At 51.4% G+C, this 26,599-nt stretch overlaps 1 protein-coding gene across 1 annotated transcript; it reads left to right on the top strand.

Annotated features, from left to right (window-relative positions):
* The first annotated feature begins 2,382 nt into the window (after positions 1-2,382).
* Positions 2,383-25,521, top strand: URB2 (URB2 ribosome biogenesis homolog). The gene is made up of 9 exons (XM_065894855.1): positions 2,383-2,508; positions 3,853-4,029; positions 5,745-9,051; positions 12,696-12,856; positions 14,421-14,531; positions 16,310-16,552; positions 19,126-19,213; positions 20,920-21,059; positions 25,324-25,521. The coding sequence occupies exons 1-9, from the start codon at positions 2,383-2,385 to the stop codon at positions 25,519-25,521; spliced, it is 4,551 nt and encodes a 1,516-aa protein (XP_065750927.1).
* The last annotated feature ends 1,078 nt before the right edge of the window (positions 25,522-26,599 follow it).

The following is a 26,599-nucleotide window of genomic DNA, read 5'->3' as shown; positions in this document are numbered from 1 at the left end:
GCCGCCGCCGGGGTCGCCCCGCGTCCGCCTCCGTCGTCTCCGCGGCAGGCTCGCGCTCCGCGGCCGGCTCAGCCGGGACCCCGCGCCCAGTGCCCCGCCGCCCCCGCGGCGGCTCTGGGCTGCAGCCCCATGACTGATTGACGCGGAGCCGCCGCGGGCTGGGCCGGGCCGCTCGGGCCTCGACGCGCGGCCGTCTCCGCCAATGGGCGCGGCGCCTCGGCGCTCGGCTGGCGATGCCTGGCGTGCGAGCCGTCCCGCCCCACGTTCCTTCCGCCCGGTCCAGCACCGCCCCGCAGCTCCCAGCGCAGCCGGAGTCCGGAGGAAGGAGCGCGATCCCCCACGTGGTGGCCCCGGAGTCGGTCCCGCCGCTGCTGCGGCCGTTCGTCCCCGCGCGGTCCCCATCCGGGGCTGGCCGCCGGGAGAGCTCCCCACCCGGTGACTACCCTCCGCCCCGCCCGCCGCCCCTCACGGCGGGGTCTGCGTGAGTTCCTCACCTGGTGGCGGCCTGCAGGTGAGCCCCCTCCCAGCCGGCCCTCCGCCCCGCCCGCGGTCTCTCCCAGGTGACCAGGTCCCTCCAGGTAAGCTCCCTACCTGGGCATGGCCCTCCCACGCTGGCCTACTCCTCCGGCGGCCCCTCGCCTCGCTCCTGGCTGCTCGCCTCCTTCTGTTCCGCAGGGTTTAGCGTGGCCGCGCGAGGACGGACGCGGCTTTGCGGTCCGCGCCGGGCTTTCCACGCCCGCTCGCAGGGATCGCTGCGGGCACCGAGGGCCCAAGGTTGACAGATCCGGGAGGGTGTATGGGGCGTCTTTGTAGCCAGTTCTGCAGATACTTTTAAAGTACTTTGTAGCTGTCGCGATGGCTGTGTAACATTGAATTTAGAAGTTAAATTAGTAGCTGTTGAATGGATATTGGACGTTTCGACAAAGAGGAAGACTGACAGCATTTGACTGTTCTGGCCTCTGTAATAGTGAAGGGTACCGTGCTGAACCTGTCTTTCATCCGATGTTCGCTCATTCCCTGTAAAGATCCCTATTGAGAATTAGCTCTGAAGGTAGGTCTGTAGGATTTCAGACCCCTTAGATTTTAAAAATCCAGCGATTCAGTTCTCAGGATAGCAAATTGTTTTGGTTTGACAGTATTTAAATTGGAATCACGGGGCTGCGATCTTTTCTCGGTATTTCATTGGCCCTATTTTGTTGTTATTTACGATGATTTTATTTCAGTATTAAGTATCATGAAAAACTTTCTCCCTCGAGGAACTGACTTGTTTACTTTTATGTAACGAAAATGACTTAACCTGATATGTTCTCCCCTTTTTACTATGGCTTTTAGGAAACTCTAAGCTACATTTACCTCAGTTTTATAGGATTATAGGTTGTTGGTATGTTTGTGTTCCTTCTTTATTCATAATTGTATCCTTCCAGCGTTAATCGTGTAACTATATTCTGTAGAGTCTTAGAAGCAGTGTGTGTTGGTAAGTTTATGAAGTTACTGTTGTAGCTGAAACAACATTCTATCTGTTGGGACTGGGTTTGTACTATATTTCTTTTGTACTTGGAGAAATATTACTATTTCCAAATACTGCTTATTTATCTTTTTCTTTTTAAAGATGATGTTGGGGGTAGGAGTTTATTAATTAATTAGTTAATTTTTGCTGTGTTGGGTCTTCGTTTCTGTGCAAGGGCTTTCTCTAGTGGCAAGCGGGGGCCACTCTTCATCGCGGTGCGCGGGCCTCTCGCTATCGCGGCCTCTTTTGTTGCGGAGCACAGGCTCCAGACGCGCAGGCTCAGTAGTTGTGGCTCACGGGCCTAGTTGCTCCGCGGCATGTGGGATCCTCCCGGACCAGGGCTCGAACCCGTGTCCCCTGCATTAGCTGGCAGATTCTGAACCACTGCGCCACCAGGGAAGCCCTATTTATCTTTTTAAGCTGTTCAGTGGGGTGGGTCCTAGTATATACTCTATAGTATGTATTAGAATATTTTTGCAGAAACAATTCTTTCAGTCTAAAGCCATGTGTGAACGAATCTTTTCACAAGTAATTTGAACACTTTGGGGTTTGTTCCATTGAATTCCTGCGCACTGACCTCTGAGGATGTGATGTTTGATCACAGCAGGAATACTTGTATGTGTGTGTGTAATCCATCGTCTGCTTGAATTTCCTCCAAGAAACTCATGGACTCAAGCATCTTATGTAGAAACTTCTGCCCAACAGTGTTTAATTCATTAGAAAAATATTTTTAAAGGAGTATAAGTTATGTAGACAATAAGTTACATAGTGTTCGTTTTCTGCTGCCTATTAAGTTTGACCTTAATATTCTGGTCCTTTATATTTAAAAAATATAAATTTTTTCCATTGCTTTAAATTGTAGGTAAAGCGCAGCAATGGCTGCTGTTTATTCTGGCATTTCTCTAAAACTTAAAAGCAAGACAACTTCCTGGGAAGATAAACTAAAACTAGCGCACTTTGCGTGGATTTCCCATCAGTGTGTTCTTCCAAATAAAGAACAAGTAAGTTTAATGTGAAAGTTACATTTCTACAACCTAAACTAATGATCACTTATGTAAATTACATATTGACATTTAGTTAAAATTTTAAAAGATTAAAGGTTGGGGAAGGAAACATGGTTAGAAAGTTAAAAGTCCTATCAGTGAGATAAAGTAAGTAGTTAGGTATTACATTAACAAAGTTTTTCTGTTACAAAACCTCAGCATTTCGTTTATGTTTGGAAACATCTCTTATATTCTGAATTAAATATGTGCTTCAGTGAGCAAATTAGGATTTAGGTTACAGAAGTTAAGTTCTGAGTCTGTTGGCAGCTTCATTTGTTTGTAAATCCTAAGTGATGCTCCATAAGCAAGTCTTGTTGGTGCTTTGTTAAACGTCTTTGGAACTTGATGAATCGAAGGCTGGAAGTAGGGAAGCTTTAGCATTTGTAGTAAACTGAGGGGAAATAGATTAGAAACCGGTAGATTAGAAACAGATTAGGAACCCAGAAAGACATGGCTCTTTGTTAACATTTCTCAAGCTTATCTGACTAAGAAAAGCAGTTAATGCAATGGAGACACCGGGATGATGAGCTCACGCGGTTACTCATTTGCTAGTATTAAGCAGCACAAAATGTGTCAGGTGGATTACAGCCATTGAAATGATGAGGTCCAGTATGTAGAGCACTAGCAGAGCTAGTCGTTTCTAAATCTGGCTGCACCTGAGAATCATTTTGGCCGCTTGACCTGGCAGCCGTGGCAGGCCATTTCATCAAGGTTTCCGCTACCCTTCTCCAGAGAGAGTTTTTTCCTTTTAGCGTTTGTCACTGTTCGTGTTGTTATTGACAGTTCTGGTGTCCTGAGCTGAAGCCTCACCACTTTTCCTTGTGTTTATGAATAAGGAAACACGTCACAATAATGGAAACTGTTTATGTCCAGCCCTCCTTTTAATATAGCCCTTGTGAATCATTTCAGAGAAGACTCTCTGTCTTCTGAACAGGGTAAATAGGTTTAGGGATGAAGCTGCAGTTAACTCGGGAAGCCAGGACACAAACCCTGGTCTTCTGACTCTGCATTTTTGCTTTTGTGTGTCATTCCTTTTGTGGCCATTCTGAGCAATTGTTGTTGTGCTTTTTAACTTGTAAAACTTGGAAGCAATTAGTTAGAAGAAACCGTTTCTCTTGAAACTTTTTATTGGCCCCAGATGAAGACACATTTAGTTTTTTTGATTGATTCTTTAATAATAAATATTTTAAGACACCAAAATGTAATATAATGTTACCAAAGGTAAGTTTTAGAGGAGAGTTTTCCCCCCCTGGCAATTGTATTTGGTTTTTCGTTTATTTTTAAAGTATATTCCAAATTCAGGTATTACTTGATTGGGCACGACAGTCGTTGGTTGCGTTTTATAAGAAAAAACTTGAACTGAAGGAAGACATTGTCGAAAGGCTTTGGATCTATATGGATAACATTCTACATAGCAGAAAATTGCAGAATCTCCTCAAGAATGGAAAGACAATTAACCTTCAGATTTCCCTCCTCAAGGTAATTAACAGTTTCCTATGTTATCCTATAAGTGTTGCATGTATCTCTATTGATTTCCTGTTAATGCTGGAGGCTTATTTGTCTTACGGTTAATGGTATGAAGATACAGACAATATCAAAGTAGGGGAGGAGAAAGAAATAATATTTTTAGAGTTATAATAACGACTGATACTTATTGAATGCATATCGTAGGCTCTACACCATGCTAATAAGCACTTTATATTATGAAAAGCTTAGAACTTTTTCGTAAAGTGGTTAATTACCTTTTTAGTTGGAAAAGGTAGCCAGCAAATGATGCTACTTCATGACTTTTTTTTTCACCTTTCTGCTGGACTGGAGGGAGGTCAGAGGCCAAAATCTGGATGAGAATTTCCTCAAAGGTTTTTGGCTCCGTGATTTTGAAGTCTCAGGTCAGGATTATAAACTTCACTGTCAGTACTGAGTATTTTGAAATACTGTGAGAATAGCCGGTGACAATAAAAAGCACGAATAAGGAGTACTGAGTGTGGGCCAGGTAACCTGCCGAAAGTCACACAGAAAGTAAGTGGCAGAGCTGGGATTTGAACCTCCATCTGTCTGATGGCAAAGCCTGTGCTCTACGCTGCAGCCTCACCCACACGAGCGTGTGCGCAGGAGAAAAGCAGTAGAGGCTGGGAACAGAAGAATTAAATGGTTGGTGCCTGATGGTTCATAGGCTTTAGTGGTTCTTGAAATTATGCTCTAAATTGTGTCACTTTTTAAAATGATAGACCAGTGGTCACCAAAGTGGGTTATTCTGAATGGTTCTTTGGGAGTGTGGGAAGAAAATCTTACATCTCTATATGTTTTTTAAAAAGTCACTTTAATTTCTATGTATGCTTTATAATTATATAAGATAGTAGTGCTATAGTACATACATATAATTTATAACCTTATCAGGTATAAGTGTGGAAAAAGTTGTATAATCAGAAAAATTTGGAGATCACTGTAGTAAGTGTGCTGGCATTTAAGTATGTGATATCTTTGTTTCGGCTTTTCCAGAGCCAGCAGTTACTCGGATGGAGATAAACACACCTGTGTCCTTGGGCTACTGCTAACTTAACACCTAGGATAAATTTGATTCTCAGATGCCGTAAGGCTGGGAGCAAGTCACTTAGCCTATAAGTGAACTTTGGAACCTGTCTGGCCCTCATGATTTCTGGTGCTTGTGAATTTCAGAATTTTGGAAGCAATACTGTGGGTTTGCTGTATGTTAAGTAGTAGCTGGCAGCGTTTACTTTCCTCTTTGAAGAATGCCTTTTGCTTTGGCTTTTTAAATACAAAGAGTATGACTGATTATAAAAATGTGTTTTGGACCACAGGATCATAACCCAAGGCCACTGTCCATCTACCTGTAGCATCTAAGTTGAATTATAGGTTTAGGATCTAAGAAAAAGTGAAATCTTAGGAGTTTAAGCCTTATAAAACTCTGCTCTTTCAAAAGGGACAGCAAATTTACAAAGGCACCGAGCCCCTTCCCAAGTTTATACTGGTAGCAGATGGATGTGTGTAGGAGTTAAGACAGGTCCTTCCTTTGGTGCGCTAGGGAAACGCCAAGTTCATTTAGATGTGCGAATCTGGGCATTTCTCTCATTCAGATGAGAGCAAGGAGTGAGTTCACTGATTGTGTTGTACTTTTTGTGTGTACGTGTGGGTTCAGGGTCAGTGATGAGTTTTCTTTCTTTCTTAATGGTCAGATCATCAATGAGAGAATGGCCGAGTTTGCTCTCTTGGGATCTCAGAGGAGCATCTGTGTTGTGCTGAGCTGCTGCCAGGGTATCCTCTCGACGCCCGCCCTTGCTGTCATCTACACAGCCAGGCAGGAGCTGACGGTCGACCTGCTGAGCCAGCTGTGCTGGTTGGCCTGTAGGCAGCCGGGAGCCGTGACGCCCCAGTTGTTCGAGGTTCTTCACCTGACCCTCGGCCTTTACCTCTCGATTCAGTGGCAGCAGGTCAACCCGAGACGCACCTTTGGGGAGGTGACCACACACTTGCTCCAGCCCTGCCTGGTCCTGAGACACTTACTCTTGGCAGGCACGTGGACCCAGGCTGGCCAGGGCCTGCTGCGGCCGGCGCTAGGCCGGGACATTAGGAGTCAGATTGAGGCCGTGCTTCGAGGTGGAGCTTTTCAGGCCGAGCTGCTCCCTTCCTACAAAGAGGAGCTCTTGGACCAGCAGCAAGGTGACACGAAGATGGGGGCCATGAAGAATCTCCTAGCGCCCCTGGGCACCGTGATGGCCAGGCTGGTGGATGCCGGCTACTGTGAACCGTCCCTTCAGGCCGCTGTGGTGGCCAACTCCGTGGCCCTGCTGTACAAGCTCTTTGTAGATTCTTACCTCAAGGAGGGGAACCAGCTGCTCTGCTTCAAGGTGCTCCCTCCGCTGTTCGGTTGCTTAAGGATTTCCCACCTGCGGGAGGAGCAGCTGCAAGCCCTGTCTGCGTCTGACTGGACCGTGGAACTCCTGGCCTTGGAACAGCTGCTGAATTCAGTGGCCAGTAGTACCATCTACAACATTGCCACTGACCGGATTCGGCACGGGGAGACTCAGTTCCGCTTCTACCGCCGTCTGGCCGAGATGCTGCTAAACCACCCACAGGCCTCCGTGCCAGCCTGGTTCCGCTGCCTCAAGGTTTTGCTGTCTCTGAATCATTTGATTCTGGAGCCAGACCTGGATGACCTGTTGGCTTCAGCTTGGATCGACGCAGAAGTCGCAGAGTTGCGGACCCAGAAAGCCCAGGAGGCGCTGATCGGTACACTCTTCCAGACGTTCGCCAAGCTCCGGCAGGTGCCCCGGCTGTTCGGGGAGGTGCTGGGCGTGATCTGTCGCCCCGCGGCCGAGGCGCTCAGGCTGCCCGTGCTGTCTGCGGGCCCCGCTGCTGTGCTCCGCGAGTGCCTCCCGGATCTGCCCCCGAGCCAGGTCCTGGACGCCTGGGCCCTCATCCTGGAGAGCTTCCAGTCTCTGGTCCTGCCTGATTTGCAGGGTGACATGGACATGGCCCTGAAGTCGCTGTCACTGAGCTCGCTGCTGCACTGCGTCATGGTCCACGCGCGGAGCCTGGATGGTGACTCGCCCCTGCCCGTGGTCAGGCGCACGCGGCGCACCATGGACGAGACGCTGCGGGGCCTCGTGAAGCCCCTGCTGGACCTTCTCTGCAAGCCCCAGCCCTCGGTGCCCGAGCCCTGGCGACAGAGGGTCGGTGACTCTGCGCTCCTGCTCGCCCATACCTGGGCCCAGGTGGACACTGTGCTGGGCTTGAGCTGTGACCCGTATCGCTCTGAGCCCGGGGCCCTCGCGGGCACCGCCCCGGAGCCCTCGAGCCTCCCCCTGCTGCTCCCGGGCGTGGAGGCCAGGCAGTGGAAGGAGATAGAGGAGTTTGCGGCTCAGTCCGACTCCCTCGGCAGGTACTGCTTGGAGCAGCTCTACCTGCAGAGGATGAAAAACACCTTGCTGCAAGCGAGCGTCCAGTCTGAAGAAGCCCTCCTCGCTCTGAGGCGCGACGCCGCCTACATCCTGGGCTCCGGGAGAGTGAGCCTGACCCGGGGGACGACGGCCTCCTGGGACGGCCAGGTGGGGACAGTGAGCGCGCTCACCTACCCCGTCGCCCACTGGCACTTGGTCGTGTCCAATCTCACGATCTTAGCATCCTATCTCTGTCCAGACGACCTGCAGTACCTGGCCAACGTCCTGCTGAGAACTTTGCCAACGAGCAAAGCCCAGGAAGGCCCGGCGGAGGAGGAGCCAGACGTCACACTCGGAGAAATATCGAAGGCCGTCCTTCACAGCCCTCTCCTCCCCGAAATGCAGTCCCTCCACTCTGCGCTCTTACTGCGCGTGACTGCGAGCTGCGCCGGCATCCTGTGTGCTGGCGCCCAGGGGGGCCCTGCTCTTCTCCGCCAGCAGCTGCCCTGGCTTTTTGAAGGGGATTATGCGGTCGTGGCTCACGGGGAAAGCAGATTTCCAAAGGTCGGATCGGAAGGTGTAGAGCCAAGGGGAGAAATCGCCCAAAACTTACTCTCCTTGGCCAGGGGTGACTCCCCCATCCAGCTGGAGGGAGAGCAGCTGGAGAGCATTCTTCGGCTTTTGGAGGTTCTTTCTGCTCTGCAGCTGGACAGCCTCCCACCCCCCTGCCATGTGCATTGTGTTCTCCTGCTGCTGTCCCTGGCCGGCACCGTGCTGGGCAGTTCTTGCTCCCCCTCGCTGACCCTCAGGTTCTTGATGACGTGCTACCGGCTTCTCGGTTACCTGCAGAGAGGGAAGAACGCCCAGTCGGTGCTCAGGGTCATGTACGTTAGTGATATCTTTGAGATCACGCTGACCTCCTTGTTCAAAGCCAGTAGGAGGTTTCTTGTGGACGTGGACGACCCCTCTTGGCTGGAATTCCTCCAGGTGGTGGGGACGTTCTTAGAACAGCCACTGCAGGTGCTCCTCCAGAGGAAGCTCAGCCCGGAGCTCAATTTTGGGAAAATCCTTGCGTTCCTCTCGAGTTCCCAGCTGCGCCCTGAAGCAGCTCCAGGCACACGGTCGGAAGATCAGACACCTCTGGGCCAGCAGCTCCTTCTGGTGTCCTTAACCAAGCTGTGCCAGGTGCTGGGGCCTTTGGTCAAGGAGCAGAAGCAGCACGAGGCCCTGGAAGCACCGCGTGAGCTGTTGCGGGCGGCCGTGGTACAGGCGGGGGCCGTGCTTCAGCTGTGCGCTGCCCGCGGGGCCCGGGGCCGCCGCCTCCCGCCGCCCGTCCTCTCGTCGGTCGCCTCGCTCTTGGAGGCCGATGTGGCCCTGTGCTCCGGGCGCGGCGGGACGGACCACGTGCTGCTGCCCCGTGCCGCCCTCTACCAGGCTGTCTACTCTCGGATCCTGTCGGAGTTGCCGGCTCTAGCAGGAGACACCCCATCTCTCCAGGCAGCTGTGCAGTTTTTGACTCTGTTCTTTTTAGCCCCAGAACTGCACCCCCAGAAGGAGTCTGTGTTTACCTCTGTGTTTCAATCTGTGAGAAAAGTCCTTGCAGGTGAGACGTTTTCTCTTGAGCTAGTTCTGTACTGTAGAGCTTTTGGTGAGAGGTCGCTAAGCGGCAGCCAGGTGAGTTGCTCCCCCTCTCCTTTTCGGAGCAGGTCTGCATTTCCGAAGGTACCACACGATGACCTGGGAGAAACTCTCCCTCCCTGGAGTTCGTTTCCGGCGTCTGCCTTCTCTGCACCTGTAAGCAGTTACCTTCACAGTTGTTTTACCTGCTTTTTAGACAAACAGCAGCCTTCTAGGTATATTGTTTTGCACTTCAGTTTTTCACTTATTTTGGAGATTGTTCTAGTTTATAGTTTTGAACCACTCTTCTCTGTTTTAGCCTTTTTCTGTCCTGGCCCCAGAGGTCAACATAGATCGTTTCATCTTTATTCGTAGGCCCTTCAGTATCAGATCTTCAGCGCCATCAGTGGACTTCAGAAAGATAAAATCTGCCAACTTTTCAAAACTCCAAGTGACTTAATTTATAGGGAACCTCATAAAATTCCTTGAGGGCAGGACAGCGTCCCGCAGGTCTGAGAGTGGTACCGGGCGTCGCAGGGCTGTGGATGCTGATTGGACGGAGGCTCAGCCTGTGATGTCATCGCAGTGTTGTAGTCGGATGTCACCCTTGCAGGCCAGCTAATCAGGACTCAAAACCCAGCCGGTGTCTTCATTCTCTCCAGCAGGACAGTCACTACCTGCTGTCCCCGAGGTCAGAGGTTAGCAGGCTAGGGTCCGTCCCTAACTTGAGCTCATCAAGGTGGCACTGTTCCCAGTTGGCGTGGGTCCATTTTCTTCTTGTTTGGTTGGTACCAAGGTGGAGGCTAGTCAGGGTAGTCCTCTGGGGTGGGGCTGGGGAGTCTGCCAGCCTAGCCCAGCCATCACAGCACACACAGGTGTTCTCTGGGCCCCGTAGGAAGCAAGGCCGCCTGGGCCACGGCCAGGGCTGGGGTGCTGTAACCTGAAGGACACTGTGCCGCCCCCCTTTCTGATCTGCCCTGGTTGTGGATTGACTGAAAGGCTTCGGTCTCACGTGTTCTGTCTCACCCTGTCAGCTACTGTCTTAGGGAATGGTGTCACCTTAGTAACGGGGGCTGAAATTCAGTCCTCTGTTAACACTGGTTAGAGCATTCTAAACGAACGTCCTGAGATATGGCCCCCGGTGGTCCGAAGCTCTGACCCTCCTGCCCCTTCGTTAGACAGAATGCAGTGTCCCCCTTTATCCCTGCAACCCCCTGCAGAACGCAGTGTCCGCCTTTATCCCTGCAGTGGAGGTGGCCCCTAAGTCCTAACTGTGTGTCCTTGGACCGGTGGTACCTTTGACTTTGGGGGCAGAGCCGCGGTCGGGAGTGAGGCCAGCCACCCCACTGCTTCCCCAGGTCGCAGGCCTGAGCACTGCCCCAGGGCCCAGGCCTCAGGCACCTGAGCTGCTAGACTGGGCCTGGAGAAGGGACCAGGGTGGTGGGAGGTCTGGAGCAAAGGCCAAGGGGGGAGTGGCCCAAGGCTTTGAGCTGGGAGAGGGAGAGTTAAGGTGACCACCTGGGTCCTCGGGGGTGATTCAGGTAGGTTTCAGCTCAGAAAAATGAGCATTTTAAAGAAGTGCTCTCTGCCGGGAGAATCCGCGGCCTCGGTTCAATTATAAGAACGCATCGGTTTTGAAAACGCTTCATATACACGTGGAACTGTGTCCTCTGGCGATAAACGAGCTGTTGATTTTGACTTGTCTAATTTAGCAAACAGACATTCACACAACTTACCTGAGTCACAGGGTGAGGAAAGGCTCTGAAATGACCAGAGCGGTGGATCGTGCAGGCAGGCGAGGCCTCCGCCATGGGAGGTGGGTGAAGGGAGGGCGGGTAAGGTGGCAGTGCTGACACTCAGCCTCCCAGGGATGGGAGTCTGCGGTGCCCTTTCTTTGATGTGCCAACCGCAAGAGTTGGTGCTGTTCTACCCATTTCGCGGATGAGCAAATTGAGGCCCAGAGAGGTCCTGCATCCAGGATGTTACAGTTTGTGGAACACTTGGACCTAGATGTTCTCTCTCGAAGCCTTGGTCCTGCCCGCCCCCCGTAAGCAAAGACTGGGGCAGAGGAGGGTCTTCTGCAGTGTGGGATAGCCTGCTGGCTGGAACGGGGCTGCAGAGTTACTCTGGAGTCAGATTGCAAAGGGCCTTGAACTCCCTAACCTGGGGACACTGGGTTTACTTCAGAAGGCTATCCTGCATTAAGTGGGAACAACTGGGTGACTGCAGCGGGCAGTCCCCACAAGCTTGGGGTTCTTTCCATCTCTTCAACACCCCCGTCTGTGTTAAAGCACCACCCCACCCCTGTGCCCCTATTGATTTTATAAAAGAATATAAGCAAAGTAGAAAAAGAGTATAAAGAAAGTGCCGGTCACCTGTCTCTTATGGTCCAGAGACAAGCCCTGCTGAACATCGTCTTCCTCCTCATTCTCTCGGGCTTTTCTTCGGGCTGGGTGCAGGGCACAGGTGCCGCGGGCAGGGCACAGATACTGCAGGCAGGGCACAGGTACCGCGGGCAGGGCACAGGTGGCACAGGTACCGCAGGCAGGGCACAGGTGCCGCGGGCAGGGCACCGGTGCCGCGGGCAGGGCACAGGTGCTGCGGGCAGGGTACAGGTACTGCGGGCAGGGCACAGGTGCTACGGGCAGGGCACAGGTGCCATGGGCAGGGTACAGGTACTGCAGGCAGGGCACAGGTGCCACGGGCAGGGCACAGGTACTGCGGGCAGGGCACAGGTGCTGCGGGCAGGGCACAGGTGCTGCGGGCAGGGCACAGGTGCCGCGGGCAGGGCACAGGTACCACGGGCAGGGCACAGGTACCGCGGGCAGGGCACAGGTGGCACAGGTACCGTAGGCAGGGCACAGTTACTGTGGGCAGGGCACATGTGCCGCGGGCAGGGCACCGGTGCTGTGGGCAGGGCACAGGTACCGCAGGCAGGGCACAGGTGGCACAAGTACCGCAGGCAGGTCACAGGTACTGCAGGCAGGGCACAGGTGCTGCGGGCAGGGTACAGGTACTGCGGGCAGGGCATAGGTACTGCGCGCAGGGCACAGGTGCCATGGGCAGGGCACAGGTACTGCGGGCAGGGCACAGGTACTGCGGGCAGGGTACAGGTACTGCGGGCAGGGTACAGGTACTGCGGGCAGGGCATAGGTACTGCGGGCAGGGCACAGGTGCCATGGGCAGGGCACAGGTACTGCGGGCAGGGCACAGGTGCCACGGGCAGGGCACAGGTGCCATGGGCAGGGCACAGGTACTGCGGGCAGGGCACAGGTGCCACGGGCAGGGCACAGGTGCCATGGGCAGGGCACAGGTACTGCGGGCAGGGCACAGGTGCTGCAGGCAGGGTACAGGTGCCACGGGCAGGGCACAGGGGCCATGGGCAGGGCACAGGTATTGCGGGCAGGGCACAGGTGCTGCAGGCAGGGTACAGGTACTGCGGGCAGGGCATAGGTGCCACGGGCAGGTCACAGGTGCTGGGTGTGAGGGGTTGGTGTCATGCTATGCATCTGCCCTGCAGTTTCGACCTGCACTGTGACCGTTGCTGCGTCCCTGAGATGCTGACCTTTAGCAGCTGTGTACCATTTCACCTGCCCCTTGTCTATCACAGCAGTTTTGTTTTCCTCGCAGATCCTGCGATTCCGGTTCAGGTAGTTGAGGAGATAGAGCCTCATTTGGGAGCCTTGTTCACCCAAATGTTAGAGGTTGGGACGACAGAGGACTTCCGGATGGCACTGCAGAGTATCCTCCAGGGACTGGACGTCAGTAACGCGTGGAGAGCAGATCTGCAGGTGGGTTGCTCCTTTCTCTCTTGGGCGGCAGCACGTAAGTGATATGGGCTTCAACGGGAAAAGTTACCTGCAATGCGGTGTCAGCGCTGAAACTAAACAAACGTGCAAAGTCAATCCGTACTCGTATACTGACCCATAAAAAGTTACATTCACATCCGTTGTGTGAGACCTCTCACGTCGTACTTCTGCTTTTACTTGGTTTGCTCACATAGCCTGGGTCCCATTTGAGGCTCTTTCAGGGTGACGAGTTGCCCTTTGGTCCTTAGCCCCCTAGTCTGTTTGGTAGTTGCTAACGAAGCCCCTCACTCCCACTAGGCCTGTGTGTCTGGGAGGCTCTGCGCGGAGCTGATGTGCTCGAGTTTGGTCCCCTGAACGGCCCTGAGTGCCGGACCGGCCAGAGGCTGTCCCTGCTCGCACAGGCAGAGGAAGGCTGGGAGCTCACTGGGCCCAGGGTGGCGGCCCAGGCCTTTTGGTTCTGAGCTTTCTCTGCTGTATGAGTGGCTGCTTGATTGCTGGTAGTAATTGGCACCCAGGAGCTGGGTTTTGCTTTGGGTGGGAGGAGAGCTGGAGAGAGCAGATTGGGGGCAGCGGGGAGGACTTACATCTCCTCTGTGTGAACGCGAGGCCCATCTCTGCTGCCACCCTCCTCCCTCTGGAAGTTCTCACCGTGCGTGTGCAGCAGGATGGGCCCAGCTTTGAGAAGGCCTCAGGGCTTCCCTTCAGCAAGCCGGGGAGACAAACCATAAGCTTCTGTGTAAGCCCCTCAGATGGTCAGAGGAGGGTCGTGGAGGAGGTGAGGCTGAGCTGAGGTCAGAGGTGGAGAGGCTTTGGGTGGGGCTGGAGACAGGGAGGGGAAAGTACTGCACAGCGCAGTGAGCGCAGGTGAGTGCCAGGAGATGGGGGGATGGGGGCACCAGCCAGCAGACCCTCAGTGGGGAGACACACGGAGCTCGGGCCGGGTGGGGTGGGTTGTGGTCAGAGGGAGCAAAGGGCAGAAGCCGGGATTTCGTGGTGTGGGCTCTGCAGCGTTAGGGGCAGGAGGAAGGGGCCGATGGATGAAGCGGATGCTGAGAGATGCCCAGCACGGGTCACTGAGTCCCTTCCCCTCCCTTCCCATGGTCGGAAACCGTCACCCGTCATCCCGGCACCTGGTCTACTTGTCGCACGTTGTCCGTGTTTCCTTTCACCCCTAGGCACGTGCGGTTCTCGCGGGTGAGTTACAGCGGCCTCCTCTTCCGACGCCACCTTGACGAGACGGGCCTCTGATAAGATGCCGTGGCCTCCTGTGTTTCACTGTCCTGGCACGTTTACGTGTTCGGTTTAGTGAGACGCTACAGAGAAGGCCCTTCCTTTGCCGCAGTCTGCTCACCTTGTTCATTTCATTAGGTGACGTGAAGGGCACCACGCCCAGCACTTGACCCAAGCTGGGTCTCGTCGCTGCCCCAGCACAGGGCTCTAACGGGCTCCGCTTTGTCGCAGCACCAGTGACCAGCCTGCTTCCCGAGCTGGGCTTCCCGAGAGAGCTGGTTCCTCCTACTGCTGAGTGTTTTCCCTTGTCCCCTAGGCTGTTTTGTCGGCTGTGACGTTGGTCAAGTTGCTCTTGAACTGCCCATTTGGTGGCGAGAAGGCCAGTTTGTTCTGGCGTGCGTGCCCACAGATGGTCATGGCTCTAATGGTGAGTACCTCTGGGTTATGCGTCCCCCTGCCCCTGCCTTTCACGTGCAGACGGGGCGGTGCTTCTGCTTCTGTCACACTCTGGTTTTATTATGCAGAGTGTGTTTCCGGGGCCGTGTCCTGAAGACGGCTGTAACCACGTTGCTTTTCTGTCTGGGTGTCCAGGCAGCACCTCTGTCTGGTTGCACACGTAGTATCATCAGTAGATGTGATGTGAAGGCCCTTGGGCGTCAGAAAGCATTCGTGGTCCGTAATGGAAGGAACATGGTGCCCACAGGAGGCTTCCATTTAAATTAGGTGACAGGAGAAGGAGTCCCAGGCCTCTCTGTGTCCACACGAAATGCTGTGGGCAGTTTAGTGCATTCATTCACGTGGAGGAATATGTGTGTTTAAGTGACGATTCAGTGAGGAGAAAAATGGGTCTCGACTAGGATAGTGATGTTGCAGATAGACGATTGTTAATCCCATGCAGGCGTTAAATTTTGGTACATGTGAACGTACACAGTAGTCACGTGACTTTTTGTTTCATTAGAACAAAAGCCTGGTTCCGGTGGGCGCAGTCTGTGTTCCTGCTCTCAAAAGAGTCTGGTGTCAAAAAAAAGAAAGTGGAGGGGGGGCTTCCCTGGTGGCGCAGTGGTTGAGGGTCCACCTGCCGATGCAGGGGACGCGGGTTCGTGCCCCGGTCCGGGAAGATCCCACGTGCCGCGGAGCAGCTGGGCCCGTGAGCCATGGCCGCTGAGCCTGCGCGTCCGGAGCCTCTGCTCCGCAACGGGAGAGGCCACAACAGTGAGAGGCCCGCGTACCGCAAAGAAAAAAAAAATAAAAGTCTGGTGTCAGTATTCCCAGACTTGGGTTTGGAAGAGCAGTGCCTATTTGAGCATCATTATCAACCCTGATTATAGCTTGTGCTACGTGAGAGCATTGCCTTGGGTTAGCATATTCTCAGGGCAAAAGGGTCTAGAGAATAGACATTGCTTTCTTCTCTGATCTTTTGTTGCTTTGTTGTTTCCCTGGGAATCTGCATTAGTGGACGAAGCCCATTTGTACTTAGGTGTATGTAGGGGGAACATCAGGAAGAAAGGGGGGGAGGGGGGAATAGGGCCCAGGGCAGTGCCTGGTCAGTGTTGGCCGAGCGCATAGTAGGGCCACGTGGATATAAACACCAGGCTAGGCGTTTAGGTCACTCTAAAGGGGATAGCACAGCGTCAGCAGAGCCAGGGCACCCAGGAAAGATGATCACTGTGAGAGGCCCCAGACGGCCTCAGCTGGGGTGCTGTTTACAGCTGGCCGTGTGAGGAGGGCTGTCACAGGTGGGCTCGCCCAGGGCACCCAGGTAAGACTTCGGGCCACCCCTCAACTTCAGTCTCTTTATTCTTTAGAACAATAATTGAATGTCTTGAACTAGAGCTGTCCTTTATGAAATGTAACAAATGGAGTTGAATTATAGACATTTTAGAACCAAGGATCTTTTTGGGAGAATAGTTATGTGTGTGATGTGAAGTTTCTTTATTCTGAGAAAGTAGATGAATCAACTCTTCTGTGAGAAATTACTTCTCTTCGTGGTAGGCGCATCCGTCAGAGGGTGTGGACCGAGACGGCCACGTCCCTCGTAGGTGCCGCCCAAGGGGTCGAACGCTGGTCTCCTTGTCCCTCTGAACTGCCCAGTGACCACTCGGGTCACTTTGGGGTCTGGACGTTCTTCCCTCGGTCATTTTGGGTTTGGGGCTGTTTCTCTGGAGAATCGCCTTCATCTTCTGTCCCTCGTTCCTCGCCCTGTAGCTGCAGACCCGAGAGGCTTGTCGGGAACAGCCCGTGGCGCCGGCACTGGTCGGGCCCGTCTTGGACGTCCTGGCTGCGCTGCTGAGGCAGGGGGAGGGGGCCATCGGCAACCCGCACCACGTTGGCCTGGCCTTCGGCGTCCTGCTGGCCGTGCCCTTGGACGCCCTGAGGCCCCCCGAGTATGGGCGCATCTTCCCGCGGGTCCACAACGTGCTCTTCTCAATCCTGCAGTGTCACCCGAAGGTGAGGAGGACAGGGCGCCCGCTGGGCAGGGAAACGCATCCTTGAGAAGAGCGGCGGCGTGGGAAGAACAGTGGTTTGCGGAACAAACTTCCGGCTTCGAGTAATTTCTAGGGCCCAGGTGGCTTGTCAAGCACAGAAGTATGTGACCTTCACATCAGGCTGTGTTGGATCTGACACTTCGAACATACCTGTGTCCTGGGTGTTTCTGGAAGCCCATTAGAAATTATTCTGTTTTTGCAGATCATATATTTAAATGTCACTCACTGGCGTAGATCTCCTCTCGGGTTTATAATTCAGTTGCATGTAGGGAGTGAGCCATCCTGAGTTCCGGTTTTACAGTGTGCTGCTTTTTTAATAAAATGAGACTAGGAGCAAACGCCCCGTAGAAGAGATTCCAGTTTAGCCACCACTTGTTGAACGTTTGCTGTGTGTCTCCTTTCACCCCTACAGCAAGTCTGTGTAGTCGGTGGCAATCCCATTTCATTGGTAGAGAAACCGATGCTCAGAGCTGCTGAATGATTTGGCCGGTGTCACCCGCTGAGCCTGAATTTTAGCTACAAGACTGGATTTCCTTGGCTGGTGTTCGTGTGTGCCTCTGCTATACGTGTGAAGCGTGGGAACTTATAAATCGGACAGATACACACATACATAGGCACGTTCAAATATTTTTTAAGTGTTTTGATGTTCTACGGTTGGAGACCTGCCAGCAGGGCGGTTTTTAAAAAATTTATTCTCTGGTAAACTAAGCATTCCATCCAATGTCCTCCCCACTTAAGGATCGCCTTCGGCCCTGCCTATCTTGTGAGACTCTTTGTTGTTAGATCTCTGCTGATTCTTAGATTTTTGTGTGACCGTAGGATGTAAATGCAATACCAATCAATTACAAACTGACACTGCAGATCTTGCAAAAGATTCAGGATTTCATGCAGTTGATGAAAGTGACGTTGGAAAACTGTGTGCACCTCCTGCAAAACCAGTGAGGAATGACCATTGAGCAGAATTAGACCATTTAATGAAAGGAGAGAATTGACAAGGATAATGACACGGTATTGCAGCAAAGAAGGATGTGACTTACGATGGCAGCTCACACTCACTGCCCGCGGGGCAGACTCAGGGGAGCGGGGCCCACGCGTTGGGCCGTGTGGGCGGTGGATGGGGGTTGATACGGGCCCCCGGCTGGAATCGGCTTTGGGTAAATGTGCAGGGAGCAGCACAGAGTGAGCCCAGCCAGGTCCCCGGCAGGGTGATCTGCAGCTGGTGCCATTCTGAGCTCTTGACGTGTTTTAACTTATTTAACCCTCACGACAGCCTGTTATTATCCTCACTTTGCAAATGAGGAAACAGGCACAGAAAAGGTTCGGTGTTCTCTCCGGGATTGCATATTAAGCCAGGGTGTGAACTCAGATGGGCTGGCCCTGGATTTGTGTGCATTTAATCCCTGTGATAGCAGAGGAGGAAGACGGGGCCTCGGGAAATGTGATGACGCCCTGCAATTCTTTGGCAGAAATGACCTCTTTCTGAACACGTTGCTGAAGCTGCTAACTTGACATAAAGAATGTGGTGTTATGCTCTCCAGACTTTGCTTGGATAAACTGTACCAAAGAAAAGAGTCCCAACACTTGATTCACTCCTCGTTCACCCTGAGCCTTAGAGCAGTGCCGCCCAGTAGAACTCCTGGGCCGGGCGTGTTCCGTATCTGCACCACCCAGCACAGGAACCGTTGGCCACACGTGTCTTGACTACGTAAAATGTGGAATTGTATGACTAGGAACTGAATTTTAACATTAATTAATTAACATTTCAGTGGCTCATGGCTGCCTTATTGGACAGTGCATTGCTTTGATCATGATCTCAGGACGGTTGAGTGTAAAAGAAGCCTGTTTGGGCTTCCCTGTTGGCGCAGTGGTTGAGAGTCCGCCTGCCGATGCAGGGGACGCGGGTTCGTGCCCCAGTCTGGGAGGGTCCCACGTGCCGCGGAGCGGCTGGGCCCGTGAGCCATGGCTGCTGAGCCTGCGCGTCCGGAGCCTGTGCTCCGCAAAGAGAGAGGCCACGACAGTGAGAGGCCCGCGTACCACAAAAAAAAGAGAAGAAGCCTGTTTTATAACTTTCATATCAGTTTTCAAGATAAAGTCCCAGCCAGACCTTTTCATTGCTAAAAAATGAGAAGTTTTGTTTCTCATTTTAGATGGATTTGCTTTATGTAATCTTTTTCTCTAGTGGCAATTATACTTGAATACACTGGCTACTGTACATTTATTTATTTCTACCCATTTCCAGAAGGCACCACTAACAGAGTAAAAGACTCAGCAAATTCTAAACTAGGATTGCTGCATTAGATTCCTAAAGTTACGCAGCATGGAAGCCCCACCCCGAACCATGAAGACGGATGTAAAAGAGTTAAGTAAGTAGGGTGAGCATTTCCCTAGAAAATCCTGGCAAAAAGGAGTTGCCACACTGTTTTGAGTGTCCTGATAGGTAAGGTTAAGAAGGAAATAAATATGAACTCCTTTAAAGTAGATCTTGAAATAAACAGTTGCCTACATATTTTCATAGTCTTTTTTCTATCATTGCAGGTAATGCAGAAAGCCATCCCTTCTTTCTTGAACTGTTTTCATAGACTGGTGTGTTCAGTTATACGTGAAGGGCGGCAGAAAGACAAAGGTAATTCAGAGTAACAGTATCAGATACCGATTTCAAATGTGTTTATTTTACAGGTGTCTCTGGCCACACATGTTACGGAAGATAAAACCACACAGTTGAGTTTACGTAAAAGAAATATTCAGATCATCAAATGAACACATAAACAATTTAAAAAATTTCAGACTGTGACATTTTTTAACCGTATCCACAGCAGTGAATGCATTTAACATCCCCTAATTGAAATAGTTCTTTTCTGGAGAAAAAAAGTATCTAGATTCAGGAAATATTTACTCTCATTTACTGGGGATATAAAAGCATCTACAATTCCATTCTTGCCCTTACAGAGCTCATAGTTTAACGGGGAAATGAAGGAGGAACAGGCAGTGGTGGAGCCAGCTTATTGCTCATCTTATACGGGGGCAGAGTTCCTGCAGCTCACTGTTCCTGCTGCATCTCAGCAAGGTTGTGTTTGTTTACCAATGAAGCAAGCTGCCATATGACAATCGCATAAATTATGTGTACAGCTTGTTTTCCAGCCTGGAGGTTTGTTGATTCTTGCTAAATTTCTAATTCGGGGGAGAGTCTCATTATTTAGAAATTTGCATATTATACTGTGCATTCCAAAAGTCAAGTTCACTGATGCCTAACTTACGTGTAACAAACTGCATCTGTTTACAGTATATACTTTAATGAGTTTTTGTGTGTGTGTGTGTGGTACACGGGCTTCTCACTGCTGTGGCCTCTCCCGTCGCGGAGCACAGGCTCCGGACGCGCAGGCTCAGCAGCCATGGCTCACAGGCCCAGCCGCTCCGCGGCATGTGGGATCTTCCCAGGCCGGGGCACGAACCCATGTCCCTTGCATCGGCAGGCGGACTCTCAACCACCGTGCCATCAGGGAAGCCCCTTTAATGAGTTTTGATGGGTAAATTCGTGCGGGGAAGCACCACCAACAGTCAAAACACAGCATTTGCATCATCCCCGAAAGAGCCCTCTTGGGGTCCAGCCCCAGCCCCAGGGAGCCACTGATGTGTTTTTTGTCACCGTAGGCTTGTTTCCATTTTCTAGAATTTTATAAAAACGGTGTATTACTATGCTGAGTGAAAACCGGGGAGGTTGCTCTGCTGAGTTGGGATCCCTCCCCAACTGCTGTGACGGCCTGGCTGGAGGGGGCCGGGGTGCATGTAACCTGGGTCGCGGGGACACTTCAGGCTGTTAGAATCCCTGGGAGAGGAGTGTGTAAAGGCCTGGGTGATCCTGGCACTTCAGGGTGGGAGGAACTAGGAGTCAGAAATAAACCTGGGAAGCCAGCAAGAGGTCTAGTAATGGTAGTTGAGTCTCATATCTGTCTATAAAGGAGAAATCCTAGACGATTTCTGAAACTTAACGAGGCAAAGACATAATTAGGCCGTCTTATCTTTAGAATCATATTTTCCTTTCTAAATACAATAGCAATCCTAGATTCCACCCTAAAACCTTGGTTATTCTAGTCTGATCCTTAAAAAACCCACGGACTGCTGAGGATTGTAAGTGCCTTTCCTTTTGTAACATAGATCAATATTTGGACACATCCTGTCTCCCTAATTCTGTCTTCAAATTGAGCCAACGAAAGAGTCTGGGAAAAAAAAGGAAGGTTTGAATAATTGGGGCTATGTTGAAAGAGTAAAATTGGAAGAGTTAAAACTCACGGCTTTTGAGCTAATCGGTTGGGAAACTCTTTACTTCTGTAGGAAGCGCAGAGGACCTGCCAGTGGTGCTGGAGTGCACCCGCCTCGTGGAAAGGATGTACAGCCACATGGCGCTGCGGGCTGAGGAGTTCAGGGTGTTTTCCCCCTTTATGGTGGCCCAGTATGTGATGGAGGTGCAGAAGGTAAGCCCACAGTCCTCGGTTGCAGGGTCCCCCAGCTGTGCGGCCAGCGACCCGTGGGGTCTGGCGGTCCTGTGCGGTGGCGGCTGTCCCGCGTGTGCTGCAGCCCCTGCAGGGTCCCCGTGCGGGCTGCACGAAGACGCAGGGCGCTGGCGGTGCCTGGGTCGCGGGGGCTCTCAGCCACCGGTAGGTCTCTCCTTGCTCTGGCACAAACCCTGGGCCTGTTTTGCTCAGTCTCTTGGGTCATGAGGGAGGTGAAATGTTACCCCGCTCCAAGAGCAGGAGGCAGAAAGAGGGATCCCGGGGTCCCTCAGCAGCAGGGGCTCATGGGGCCGCTCTCCGACGCTCAGGCAGATGGCCTGGGGGAGACCCCCATAGACTTGTTCAACTGGATTAAACGCTCTGGTCCCAACTAATCTGACTTTTGGCCTTAGTATTCTGGATAATTCATTCATTCTTCAACAGTGATCTCACTTTGGAGTGTCAGTGTGCTATTTTCACAGTTCCACAAGACCCCGCGTGACCTGTGTAGTAAGTTCGTTACAAGACTTCGTGTCTTACTTGTTTAAATGGAACGTCGCACTCTTAAAGTACTGTGTTCAGGTGTATTATGTCTCCTTGTGCAGGTATAGATACACAGTTACATCGTTTATCTTGCTCTCAATAGAATACCCCCCTTTGTAAATCTCGTAAGAATGGTGGCGAGCCACTGGTTAAATGTGTTCCATTAGAGGTGTTGGCGTTTCTCAAGGGAGGGTCGTGTGAATGGGCTTCCTTAGAAAGCCTGGTGTGGCCTCAGCTTCCATCCTGACCCCGCTTCAGGTTGTTTCCACAGCCCCGGCCCCAATCCCTCAGCCAGTGGAGATACCCGTCACGTGGGCGGACGGTTGGCCGGGTCGGGGGGGGAGCGGGGTGTGTAGGAACTGGGGCCGCATACAAGGGCCCCTGCAGTTCGTCCTTTGAATGAGATATGGGCTTGGGGTTTGGTTTCCTTGCAATTATTTAACATTTTTATAGAATCTTGTTGTTTCCCAAGCAGTCAAGTCATTAATATGTGAGCTTTTGCTGGAATACGAGCTGGCATGATTTTCTTTTTTTAATAAATTTATTTTATTTATTTATGGCTGGTTGGGTCTTTGTTGCTGTGCACAGGCTTTCTTGAGTTGTGGTGAATGGGGGCTACTCTTCGCTGTAGTGCGTGGGCTTCTCATTGTGGTGGCTTCTCTTGCTGTGGAGCACAGGCTCTAGGTACACGGGCTTCAGTAGTTGTGGCACACAGGCTCAGTAGTTGTGGCGCACAGGCTTAGTTGCTCCGCGGCATGTGGGATCTTCCTGGACCAGGGCTCGAACCCATGTCCCCTGCATCGGCAGGCGGATTCTTAACCACCGCGCCACCAGGGAAGTCCGAGCTGGTATGATTTTTTGTTTCACTGAAGAACAAAATGAGACACGTCAATATCACTTACCCAAGGGCCAAGAGCAGAGGCTGTGATTTGAACCCTGAAGTCACTGATTATTCTTCTGAGATTTACTTTATGAAAAGTCTCTGGTTTGCCAGCCTCATTATTCGTGTCTAATTTATGCTTATCTGTTATTTTTTAATTTTAATCTTGAAGGCCAAAGGCATTGGGAATTATCTGAGGCTGTTGCGTCCCAGAATCCACTGGCAGGACAGTCTACGTTTTAACTCTTATTTGTTTTTAAAATCGGGAATGAAGAAAGTATTCCATATGTATTAGAGGCTTCTACTGAGAGAGCCATAAATCTTTCTAGACCAGGAAGACATGTTGAAGTTTAATTACAGGCTAGATGGCAAGTTTTTCAGCAGCGGGCAGCATAGGTAAAGGTCTTTCGGTGGTTGGGGCCGATGACAGTGAGACGGCCTCGGGCAGGAAGGGCAGCCGCTCCTACAGACCTTGTTCCTTCCACGCAGAGATGTGTCACCCTGGAGAAGTGTCAGGGAAGTTACGGTCACTTTTATCTCCTCTTTTACCTGTAGATCAGATTTACAACTGTCCCTCTATATCAATAGCTTAGAGTTAAATAGTTTGCACTATTCCCCTGGCCTAAGGTCCTTTTAGGTTAACTTAGAGATGTTTCCATTCGTTGGCCAGTGACCGTAACATTGTAGAAATTGACTTTTTTTCCCCTGTTTTCCAAATAATCTGTCTTAACGTAAAGATGCGAAGGGGTTGTGTTGTCCTGATACTACCGGCCTTGCTGTCCCATTCCCCCCTCCCCGTGCTCCGGGCTGTACTTCATAAGGAGACACACCAGCTAAAGGGCTGTGACATTTGGACTCAGATGCCCAGTTCAGACCTCAGTGCTGCCACTGGGGAAATTACTGCGCCTCTTTTTGCCTTTGGAAACGGAATTATTTGTTTAGTGAGTGGTGATTCGGTGAATGGATGAGCAAGCCCTCACCCAGCTAGTGAGGTTAAGGACTTCTGGTTTCAGTTTGTCCGTTTTATTTTTTCTTTCCCTCCCTAATACCTTAGTATGGAATCACAGACAAGCCATTCCTCCTGTGGCCCTTGCATGTTCTTATCATCTATAAAACGGTAAAATTTAATTAAGATGATCATCTGTCAGATGTTTTTTGAGCTATTGTGTGAAAATAACCGTATCTGTGAACAACAGCATCGTCTTAGGGGCAGAAACAAACCGCCTCTTTAGGACTCTGTCTCCTGGAGGTTGCCTTGGTGAATCATGCTTCTCCTAGTTAATAAAATGTGTCCTCTCCGGAAGCTGCATGTCTGCAGAGAGGCATGAACTCCTAGGTCATCAGGACACTAAGGGAGAATTGGCCACACGCCAGGCCTGTCAGCCGGAACCTTGCTGCTGCTTTCTGGCTGCAGCTGCCACAGTGGGCAGACTCTGCCCTGCCCAGGTCCGGCTGAAGCCTGGGCGGCTCTGGCAGGGTGAGTAGTGCCTGCTGTCCTGGCCTCTGTGTCCACATACCAGCCTGAATCTCTGATCTGCAGAGTTTGTGCCAGTAGCCGATGTAGCCACGCCAGAGCTGGGCTGCCACTCCTCCTGCTGTGGCCCGGATTTTGGTTAACCCAGATTTTTAGGAAGGCTTGCTTCTTTGGACACAGGGACCGATTAAACCATTCTGGGGCAGTTAGGAATTTAGGGCCCATTGTGTTATTGTTGAAAGAAGTAAAAATATCTATTATAAGTCACGTCTGACACTGAGCCACGTGACGGGATCTATCAGGGATCCGGTTGGAGAGCGTCAGAGCCACTGCCTGCCTGCCCTGCTCTGGGGGGAGGTGGCAACGTTGCCGCCCTCATCCCATAGTTAGTAGAGCTTCCAACGTGATTGGCCACGAGGAAGAATATGACACAGTGTTCAGGTGGCTCTTACCATAAGATTTTTTTTCCCCATAAATTTATTTATTTATTTAGGCTGTGTTGGGTCTTCGTTGCTGCACAGGGGCTTTCTCTAGTTGAGGTGAGCGGGGGCTACTCTTCGTTGCGGTGTGCGGGCTTCTCATCGTGGTGGCTTCTCTTGTTATGGAGTACAGGCTCTAGGCATGCCCGCTTCAGTAGTTGTGGCTCGTGGGCTCTAGAGTACAGGCTCAGTAGTTGTGGCACACGGGCTTAGTTGCTCCGCAGCATGTGGAATCTTCCTGGACCAGGGCTCGAACTTGTGTCCCCTGCACTGGCAGGTGGGTTCTAAACCATTGTGCTACCAGGGAAGTCCTACCATAAGATTTTTTAAATCTAAAGATTCAAGTTTTTAAATGTCTCTGGTAAGTGCGGAGGCATCATTCACTGAATAGCAAAGCTACCCCTGTGATTTCATGATGTTTTACTCCATCTCAGGTTTTTGTTTGCTTGAGTTGGCCTCTCTTTCCCCCAAATATAAACTTAAAAGTTTATGAATAGTCAGTTGTTTCACTTACAAGCAAAATGGCATTTTTTTTTTTTTTTTTGGCGGTACGCGGGCCTCTCACTGTCGTGGCCTCTCCCGCCGCGGAGCACAGGCTCCGGACGCGCAGGCTCAGCGGCCATGGCTCACGGGCCCAGCCGCCCCACGGCACGTGGGATCCTCCCGGACCGGGGCACGAACCCGCGTCCCCCGCATCAGCAGGCGGACTCCCAACCACTGCGCCACCAGGGAAGCCCCCAAAATGGCATTTTAAAAAGAATGTCTTTTCTCAAATTGGTGGCAGAAGCTGGAATCCCTTGTCAGAGCCTCAAGGGTCTGGCACCTGCCTGTTTGTGCTCACAGAGAAGTGAGTGTGTCCCCCTCTCCCAGGTCACCTTGTATCCGGCGGTGAAAGGCCTCCTGCAGGAGGGCATCTACCTCATCCTGGACCTGTGCATTGAGCCCGACATCCAGTTCCTGCGGGCCTCGCTGCAGCCGGGGGTCCGAGACGTCTTTAAGGAGTTGCATAGTGATTATGTGAAGTACCACAAGGCAAAGCACGAGGGAGAGAGAAGATACACCGTCTAAGCTGCGTACGGACATGCAGCCATGGCCCAGGTCCAAGAGAGCTGGAGGAGGCAGGACTTCAGATGCTTGAATTCACGGCATTGAAACACGTGGAGAGTCCTTTGGAGTTTATATAATATGTATTGCATTTTACAGTTATTTTTTCACACTATTTCTTAACATCTTTTTATGCAGTAAGTATTGCAATAGAATCCTGAAAATAGATCCTGAATTCAATAAAATTTGCCAGATCTCCCTTGTGGCCGTTCCAAATGTGGTTCTTGTCTCGGTCCAGTGGTTTGGGGTCCCATCTCCCCACTAGGAACTACGTAGAACTTGTTTTTTTCACTTCAGGTACGTGGGTGTGTAATGAAGCCCAATTTAAATATCTTTGCCTTTTACGTTCTTCAAGAAACATGGGACGTTTTCTGAAACACCGCTTTTCTGCCCCCCCTCGGAGCGCATCTTCCGATGGAGCTGTGCGAGTCAGGACGTGGAGACTTGGTGTCGGCTGGGGATGGCGGCCCCTGCTGTGCGGGTGGCCACTCGGTGGGAAGGTGCTGGGCCTGGGGCTCTTCCTTCCTGCTTCCACTCTCGGGAGTTTATTTTGGAATTTTATTTTCCTCTTTTTTTAAATTTAATTTAATGTTAAGAAATACTCTTGTTTTTTTTGTATTGCCTAAGCAATATGTTTCATTGTAGCAACCTCAGAAAATAAAAGGGAAAAAATTAAAAAATACCCCCAGTCTCAGCTGTACAGACAGCCGCCGTCATCTGGGAGGGCCTTGTTTCTGTCCCTTTACATATATATATGTAGATGAGTATTTAAATAAATGTATATAGAGTTGCCAAATTGGATCATAAGTGCATTTTTTTGTTTGTTTTAGTTACCCAGCTTCTTTTCCTGTGTAATATTTCAATAACATCTTGGGGGCATACAGATACTAGACACACTGTAATGGCTGCATAGTTGTCTGCTGAGGACACAGCTGTTTGATTTAATAAATCCTCGTGGTAGACATCAGATTCTTTACAAATTTCCTTTTACAGATGATGCTTGCAGCCAGCTCTTTCCTGCTATAATTATTTCTATAAGATA

The sequence above is a fragment of the Phocoena phocoena genome, chromosome 16 (assembly GCF_963924675.1).
Source record: "Phocoena phocoena chromosome 16, mPhoPho1.1, whole genome shotgun sequence".
NCBI classification, from domain to species: domain Eukaryota; kingdom Metazoa; phylum Chordata; class Mammalia; order Artiodactyla; family Phocoenidae; genus Phocoena; species Phocoena phocoena.
The sequence above is the reverse complement of the archived record's forward strand: the minus strand, read 5'-3'. Positions and strand labels throughout refer to the sequence as shown.

Bases quoted from the DNA above. Each gene is read 5' to 3' on its own strand.
- URB2 (XM_065894855.1), top strand. From the start codon at position 2,383: ATGGCTGCTGTTTATTCTGGCATTTCTCTAAAACTTAAAAGCAAGACA. The intron at 16,553-19,125 runs GTGAGGAGGACA...CTATCATTGCAG, and splicing joins TCCTGCAGTGTCACCCGAAG to GTAATGCAGAAAGCCATCCC. The intron at 21,060-25,323 runs GTAAGCCCACAG...CCCCTCTCCCAG, and splicing joins ATGTGATGGAGGTGCAGAAG to GTCACCTTGTATCCGGCGGT.